Here is a 9,102-nt window from a genome sequence, read left to right on the forward strand (position 1 = left end):
ATTTTGGATCAAGTTTATGTGAGTTGTAGGGTCGTAACCAAGGGTAGCAAAGACATCCAAAAGCACGGAGTTTATTGTAGTTGGGAGACGAGTTAAAGAGACGAAGAAACGGAGAGTCATTGTTTAGAGTAGAAGTGGGTAATCTATTTATGAGATAAACAGCAGTAGCCATTGCATTTGGCCAGTAGGTAGTAGGGATTTGAGCATGAGATAGTAAAGAAAGCCCGGTTTCGACAATGTGACGGTGACGCCTTTCGGCGTACCCATTGTGCTCGGGAGTATGAGGCGGAGACGTAAGATGTGTAATGCCATTTTGGAGAAGTGACGGAGTGATTTTAATGTACTCGCCACCGTTATCGGAAAATAATTGGATAATGGGTCGTTTAAAGAATTTTTCAACAAGGAGTTTGAATTGAGTGAATGTATTAAAGGTATCGGATTTTCGTTTTAAGGGATATAACCATGAGTATTTTGTGTAATGATCAACAAACAATACATAATATTTGTAGCCTTGACATGACTCAACTGGAGATGACCATACGTCCGAAAAAATTAATTCAAGAGGAGCATTTGATGTAAGTGTAGAATCGTAAAACGGAAGTTTATGGCATTTATTTATTCGACAAGCATTACAATAATCAAAGCTGGAAGTAGAACTAGATAAATTGAAATTGCGCTTAAGAAGGGAAAAAATATTTGAAGACGGATGCCCAAGACGGTGATGCCATAACACCAAGGAGGGCGAGCTAACAGCAAGGTGCACACTAGGAGAGGACGGATGCCAAGAGTAGATACCACGATCAATTTGGCCTTGGAGTATTATCCGGCCCGTCGAGATATCCTTAAAGAAAAAGGCAGAGGGTGAGAATTCAATAATTGCATTATTATCAACACAAAACTGAGACACTGACAAAATATTTCGTGAGATGAGAGGAACATGTAAGACATTACGAAAGGACAATTTATGAGAATGAAAAGAGTAATCGAATGAACCTATGTTGGCGATAGGAAGCGAGGAACCATCGCCAATGACCACGTCATCGGAGCCTGCATAAGGAGCGTGAAGGGACAAGTTTTGGAGGTCATTGGTAAGATGGTGTGTAGCACCACTGTCAACCAACCACGACTCATGAGGGGTCACCGTAGTGGAGGCAGTATGTGCTTGAGGGCGCGAGGTTTGAGGACGATTTGGGCGAGTATAAGGAGTGATGACAACATTAGGATGAGTTTTCGTAAAGTTACGACAGTTGAGAAAGGTATGTCCCTTGTAACCACAATATTGGCAGACCGGTGCCTCTTTGGGTGGGTTACGCGGGTCAGCAGGTGGGTTGAAGGGAGAGGGTGCACGAGGAGGGTAACGGTTCTGGTTTTGGCGGGTTTGGGCAGCAAAGGCAGTAGCGGGTAATGGGGAGGTACTAGTTGTGTCGGGATTTTGGAGTTCATAGTTAATGAGTTTCTCGTGAAGGGCATCAAAGGTGATGGGTTCATCGCGAGCCTCAACAGTTTCTTTAAAGTAACGGTAGCGGTTTTGGTCAAGACCACGGAGAACCTTCGCAGTAATGTCCTCCGGATCCATCGGTTTACCTAGATTGGCGAGTTCTAGGGTGCATGTTTTGATTTGGTGCATGTAGTCAGTGATTGTTTGGGTAGGGGATTTGGTGATGGCCTCAAGACGGTTTTTAATTTGCAATATATGACCGCGAGAGGGATTGGCAAAGGTCGAAGAAAGGATAGCCCAAGCCTCGCGAGTAGACTTGGACTGGGTTACTAACGGTGCAATAGAGGTGTCTAGGGTACCGACGAGGGAGGCAAGAAGAAGACGATCTTGCCGTGTCCAAGTCGAAAAGGCAGGATTGGCAGTGGAGACATTGTTGACAACAACCTTTTCAGCAGGACAAGGGTTTGAGCCGTCTACATAAGAAAACAACTCAAGACCCTCAAGAAACGACCTGATCTGAAAAGCCCATTGCGTGTAGTTGCTAGTGGTTAGTTTGGTGCATTGGGAAAGGTTGACAAAAATGATAGGGGTGTCGGGTTGAGCATTGTTGGGAACGACAAGGGCGTTGTGAGCCATGATCAAGGAATACGATGTGAAGGATCGAAGGCGATTGATACCATATAAGATAAAGAATTGGAATGTGAATGATTATGATTGTATTACTTGAATTACAATACAAGGGTTGCATCTATTATATACTAATCTAAAGCCTAAGATATAGCAACTATACATGTGAATGCAATATGTACGTATATACTAAGTCAAGGATAATAACAACTGAATATTATCTTGCTAAGAGTTAGAGATATGGTTAACTACTTGCTTGATATTAGAAGTGTCCTTAATAGATGTATCATCTTCGTGAGAAGGCGAGGAATGCTGCAGTTGGCGAAGGGTTGTTTGTGATAATACAACCGGTCATATTCTCAAGCTCCATCTTAATGGAGACGATTATAATAACTTACTTAAAATGGAGAAACTTGAATCCATGGTGTATTTGCTTGAGCTGAGACAACTGCATAGCTTAGATCTGAGCAACAATGATTTCAATTATAGCTCAATTCCGATATTCATGGGTTCGATGAAGCAACCCAGGTATCTCAATCTCTCATTTGCTTCTCTTGATGGGTTAGTTCCTTATGAATTAGGTAACCTCACAAACCTAGAATTCCTTGATCTTAATAGTAACATGTTATCGGGTGAGATTCCAGCGTCTTTAGGGAAACTAATAAATTTGAAAAAACTAGATCTTTCTTATAATAAGTTGAGTAGCAAAATACCAACATCAATAGGTAAACTGTCCAAGTTGCATAGTTTAGATATTAGCTACAATCCATTGGAAGGTACAGTTTTGTCGGAACCCCACTTTGCGAACCTCTCAAGCTTGACATATTTAGACATGTATGATACGATGCTAACACTCAACCTGTCTTCTGATTGGGTGCCTCCTTTCCAACTTAATGCATTCTATGCTGATAACTGCAAAATAAATGGACAATTTCCTCCATGGCTTCAAACTCAAAAGAATCTATATGATCTCATTTTGTCTAATGCAAATATCTCGGGGCTCATGCCTAGATGGTTTCATACAATGCAACAACTTGACTCGGTGGATCTTTCTAACAACAATCTTAGCGGGTCTCCTATTTTTCCCATTAATCTCTATAATCATTCTCTCTAATAACTATCTGTCAGGGGAATTGTTTTTGCTAAATGGCAGTAAAACAGAAGTATATCGAAATGCTACCTTTATAGATCTTTCAAATAATTTCATCTATGGGTCGCTTCGAGAAGGTTTAGATCATAGAGTGCCTAATTTGGGCTTCATTATATTCTATTTACAATTGGGCCATTGGAGCTTTTGGAATGGATTGGAATGGATTCAGGCCATTCCAATGTTTGGTTGGAGCATTTTGGAATGGAGTTAGATACCTGATGGATTCTAACTCCATTCCAACCCCTTGGAATCCCATACCCATCTATCTCCCCAAGTTTCCAACTCCATTCCACCCAACACATTATTATTCCCATACCCGGATTGAACCAAACAACTTTAAACATGTATGGGGTTCTAACTCCATACCTCCTTGGAGTTAGAATCCATTCCATTCCATACCTAATGTTTGAACCAAACGCCCCCTTAATTCCATATAATTCTATTTCATTTACACATCTATATACCTATAACTGGGCCAATACTAATTAATTACATACAACAACTAACCTACAACAAGATAAGAGCATTCATATATTCTTTTTATTTCTTCTAAAACGAAAAAAATTGCCAATAATACATATTGTTCCCACACTTTAATTTAATATCTATTTCTACTCTATACAACTCGAGCATTCAAATTTTGGTTAATTTTTTAATGTTTTTTTGATTTAATATATACATAAGTATATTTATTACAACTCATATACACACAAAATAGTTTCAGCAATTTTATATAGAGTAACAGTGTTGAACCTTCTTTTTTTCTATCTCTTAATACAAAACATTACTAATATTAAGTTTTATTCTATGCTAATATTTCAAATGGAGTTAAAATAAGTTAAATATAATTAAATAATTTTCAAATTCTCTAATGTCTCTCACAAATGTCGTGCTTTAACACGGGATCTCAACTAGTGAACAATCAACGAGATATTTCGTTATCTCAAATTCATATGTATGTAAGACACTTATTAGACGTGTTTTCAGCAGGCACACACAACTTAAAGTCATCATATATTTCAAGTCAAAGTCTTCATCACATATTTTTAAGTCAAAGTCGTCTCCAGTGACCACTTATTGGAATTTTGGTTGATTAGAAACGATAATGATAAAGAACAAGAGTTAGCTCGAGTGGTAATAGACAAAGAGCTTTCCTACTCCAACATGAGCTCGATTCTAAAGAAAGGGTAATCATAATGATATGAGTTCATAACAATATTTCACTATATATTGCTTCTCCATCCCACTTTTATTGTCTTTATTTTCTCCTTTCAAAATTAATCCCAATTAAATTGTCCTCTTCACGAGTTCTTCAATCTGACAAAGTTTAGTCGTTAAAGAAAGTTTGGGCATACATTCATAAAATGTTTTTTTTTCTTTTTCAAAATGACCGTCGTTTCGAGATTTACGATTTTAGAAAAACGTATTGTGGCTTAATAAACTCGTGAATAAGAGATATATGAGCCACATAAATAATTTTTGAGAAAAGTAGCGACATTTGGGAAAAGAAATGTAAACCTTAACCATATCATGAGAATCAGTGATGGTAAAGTTAGGGGAGGGCTAGAGGGGGCGCTCGCCCATGCCAAAGGCCAAAATTTCAAAGTTTTTTGTTGAAATTTTAGAACTTTTTTCGAGTTGCCTCACCACCACCACCACCATCCCCTCCCACCCCCCCCCCCCCCCCCCCCCCAACAAAACAATCCTTCCTCCGCAAAGAACTATCCGTGTAATGAATGTATGAAAATATCACAGTATGAATACATTTCTAACCTTGAATAGGCTTTGAATTTTGTCATTTGCAAAATACATAGTGAAATTCTCTCCTGGTTTAGTGCCCGTAATTTTTTTTTCATTTAAGGATTTTTCCACGTATAAATCTTTGTGTCATGTCTTCTTTTATTATTCTTTACTTTTAATTTATCTCTTTTTACTTTATAATAAAACCCTGTAAAGGTATGACCACAATACCATCATAATAGGATGATATTAGTTAACCTCACCATAATCAACCCTGACTGGAATACCCTGGTCGGATTCTAAACTGCGTAAAAATTGGTCTAAACAACTCCCAACTCCATTCACAATCTCTTACATTCCTTAATCCTAGTGCCAAAAATAAATGCGAAGGTTTGGAAGCCGTAAGATATTTACTCGTACAAAAGAAATATCTAAATTTTTAGCTCCAATGCATTAAGATGAACAAATGTAATCCACTAATTTTTCAAGAAAACGAAGGTTTTGTTGCCACATTTTCCTGGCACCCGCCACCCACAACAGACGACGACTTTCATACTTTTCAAGTCAGTAGTCTTCTCTAGTAGCCCTTTGGCCCCCTATCACTTCCACGGCCAAGCCTGTGCAACGTGTAGTTTTGGTTTGTTTTATATATATACTCCCTCCTTTTAAATGAATTTTATACATTTAACTAAAATCTAATTCATCTATTCAATTACCACTGTTTCTTCATACCAATGGGAAACGTAGTATTAACATCCCTTCTCATTTTCACATTTATATTTTTCAATACAAGGTGGTGTATTTGCAAGGGGAATTCACCTAACAGCTCAATCGTAAAGTGTAAACCTTCTGAAAGAGCGGCCTTGCTAAACTTCAAGCACAACCTCACCTATTTTGACAAAGATGTTTCATCTTCGTGGAAAGGTGATGAATGCTGCGAATGGAGTAGGGTGGTTTGTGATGACACAACCGGCCATATTCTCGAGCTTAATCTTAATGGAGACGACTCTAATCACTTACTTAAAATGGAGAAGCTTGAATCCATGGTGTATTTGCTTGAGTTACGACAACTGAGGAGGTTGGACCTGAGCAACAATGATTTCAGTTATAGCTCAATTCCGATATTCATGGGTTCGATGAAGCAACTCAGGTATCTCAATCTCGCATCTTCTTCTATTGGTGGGTTAGTTCCGTATGAATTAGGTAACCTCACTAACCTACTAGCCCTTGAACTTTATCAAAACAACTTATCGGGCGCAATTCCGGCATCTCTAGAAAAGCTATCTAATTTAACGAGCCTAGTTATTTCCGATAATAACTTGAGTGGAGAAATATCCTACTTTAGTAACCTCTCAAGCTTGAAAGTACTATACATAGATAACACCATGCTTACACTCAATCTGTCTTCTGATTGGGTTCCTCCTTTCCAACTTCAATCATTCTCAGCCAGTAACATCAACGGACAATTTCCTCCATGGCTTCAAACTCAAAAGAACCTAGAAATTCTCATTTTGTCTAATGCAAATATCTCAGGGATCATGCCAATATGGTTTCATACAATGCAACGACTTAACTTGGTGGATCTTTCTAACAACAACCTTAGCGGGTCTCCTATTTTCCCCATTAACTTTTCCCTTATCGTCCTCTCTAATAACTCCCTGTCAGGAGAATTTTTATCAAATGGCAGTAAAACAGGAGTATATCGTGAAGCTGACTATTTAGATCTCTCAGATAATTTATTCTCTGGGCCAATTTTAGAAGGATTAACTCATTTAATGCCTAACTTGACAGAGCTGTTCCTTTCCAATAATCAAATTAATGGTCAAATCCCCAATTCTTTTTGCCAACTTACCTCGTTAAATTTTCTAGATATTAATAATAATAGTTTATCGGGCGACATTCCAAATTGTTTTGCCAATTTTACAAGTCTAACATTTTTACGTCTCTCGTACAATAAGCTCATAGGACATATTCCCTGCTTTAATAATCGTGATACCTACCAAGGTGGTTTAGACTTGGAATTTTATTTGCATTTGAATGACAACATGTTGAGCGGAGAGGTCCCTTCTTGCTTGAATGATCTCCCAAATCTGAAAGTTTTAGACATTGGTGGAAATCAACTCTCAGGCAAAATGGTCAAGTGGTTTAGTGCCGAAAAATTTAGAGAACTGCAAATATTTAGGCTTAGAGGAAACAAATTTAGTGGCACTATTCCTAAGCAGATATGCTCTTTGCCGCATCTACAAATCATGGACTTTGCACATAACCATTTTATGGGATATATTCCTCGCTGTTTAAGTAACCTTACATCCATGACTTCACCTAATGCATCGCAAGATACCTATACATATGATGTTAGTGAGGTGATTCAAGGAATAGAGTACGCATATACGAGCACACTACGATATTTGGTGGATATAGACCTCTCCTCCAATAACTTGGTGGGTAGTATTCCCGTTGACATAACAAAGATCTCCGGCTTGTTGAGTCTCAACTTGTCGTATAATCATTTGTCTGGAACCATTCCCGTGAATATTGGGGGTTTGAAGTCAGTGGTCTCACTAGACTTATCAAACAATAAACTCGGGGGAAGTGTCCCAACAAGCATGGGTGAACTATATAGTTTGAGCCATCTTAACTTGTCCTATAACAATTTATCAGGCCCGATTCCGACTGGCAATCAGCTCCAAACCCTGTCTGACCAAGCGTCAATATATGCCGGAAATCCTTATCTTTGTGGTGATTTTCTGCCTAAGAAGTGTAAAAGCAAAGTGGGTGAGCAAGATAAGGGTAGGAGCAATAAAGGCAAAGGCGATAATAAGGAGAAGCTCGAGAAAATGGGGTTTGGTTTGGTAGTGATGTCGGGATTTGCTACTGGTTTCTGGGGTGTTGTTGGGAGTTTGGTGGTGAACAGGAGGTGGAGGCATGCAGTTTTCCGGCGCGTGGAAGATGGTTATAACTGGTTGTATGTGGTAGTTGCAGTGAGGGTGGCCAGAGGTAGGAGGATCAACAGAAGATGAGATGGTTTATTTGTTAATGTAGTGATGTTTCCAAGTAATTGAGTTGCACAATAAGGTCATCTGTCATGTTTAATCATCTGTTATTTTTCGCAAACATTTTAGCTTATTGTTGTTCACCAAGTGTAATGCACTGATGCACTATCCTGTACTATACTACTAATACTAGTATAGCATTTTATCATAAGCATGAGTATATTATTATAGAATCTGAGAGAGTTTGAATAATTTAAATAATCTCGATAAATGAATGTCGATATTGATCTTGTGGTTTCCGGAGTTGATCAGCAAGTTAATCGCACCCGTAAGAATGGTTGGAACTACAAGTAATCCTTGTCTGAACCAAAACAGTTATGGTCGAAGCTGAATTTCTTTTCTTGTAGAACAACTTGAATTGACATAACTTGATTTAATCCAAACATTGTTTGCAGGTATGTCTTAATATCACCCATAAGAATGGTGAGTATATGGTTTTGGACTAAATCAAATATGACATCAATGGTGATCAGTTGCTTGAATCAAAACAGTCATGTAATGTTCGAAGTCCACACATTAGTCAAAGTCTTCTCTAGTCGTCCACTTAGCAGTGGACTTGGCATTCCCACTGATGAATAATAATGCAAATATCAGACAGCGATGGTAGAATTTGAAACGGAAATTTCATGTGCTACACTTGCCATTTACCACTTATTCACCGAAAAGAAATGTAAACATATCACTGGGACGGAAGGAGATATTTTTTTTTACCAAATTGATTGTTTGTCCATTTTCCACTACTCCCTCCCACTCATGTTAAAACTCATCATTCATACTCGTCACATACTGACTTAGTCAAAGTCTTCTCTAGTCTTCGCTAATCGTAATTCAGTTGTTTGCTTTTGTGTAATGGAGAAGACTTCAAAGTCTGACCAGTAGTATTTTTGATTAGAGGGGTGCTACCGACCTTCTCTTTCCGACTTTCTCTCCAACCTTTTCCTTTCGCCCTCTCACAACCAATTAAATTAATATATATCGGGTGGGCTCACAAGACAAGTAAAAGAAGCAAAATAAACGATATTTTAATCGGTTGTGAGAGGAGAAGGTAGAAGAAAAGGTTGGAAGGAGAAGGTAGATAGTATTTCTCTTTTGAT

General features: G+C 38.3%; 1 protein-coding gene across 1 annotated transcript; it reads left to right on the forward strand.

Moving 5' to 3' along the window:
- The first annotated feature begins 5,689 nt into the window (after positions 1-5,689).
- Positions 5,690-7,975, forward strand: LOC141608833 (receptor-like protein EIX2). The gene has a single exon (XM_074428181.1). It carries the CDS (start codon positions 5,690-5,692, stop codon positions 7,973-7,975), a length of 2,286 nt encoding a protein of 761 aa, XP_074284282.1.
- Positions 7,976-9,102: the final 1,127 nt, after the last annotated feature.

Source organism: Silene latifolia, chromosome 10 (assembly GCF_048544455.1).
Source record: "Silene latifolia isolate original U9 population chromosome 10, ASM4854445v1, whole genome shotgun sequence".
NCBI classification, from domain to species: Eukaryota; Viridiplantae; Streptophyta; class Magnoliopsida; order Caryophyllales; family Caryophyllaceae; genus Silene; species Silene latifolia.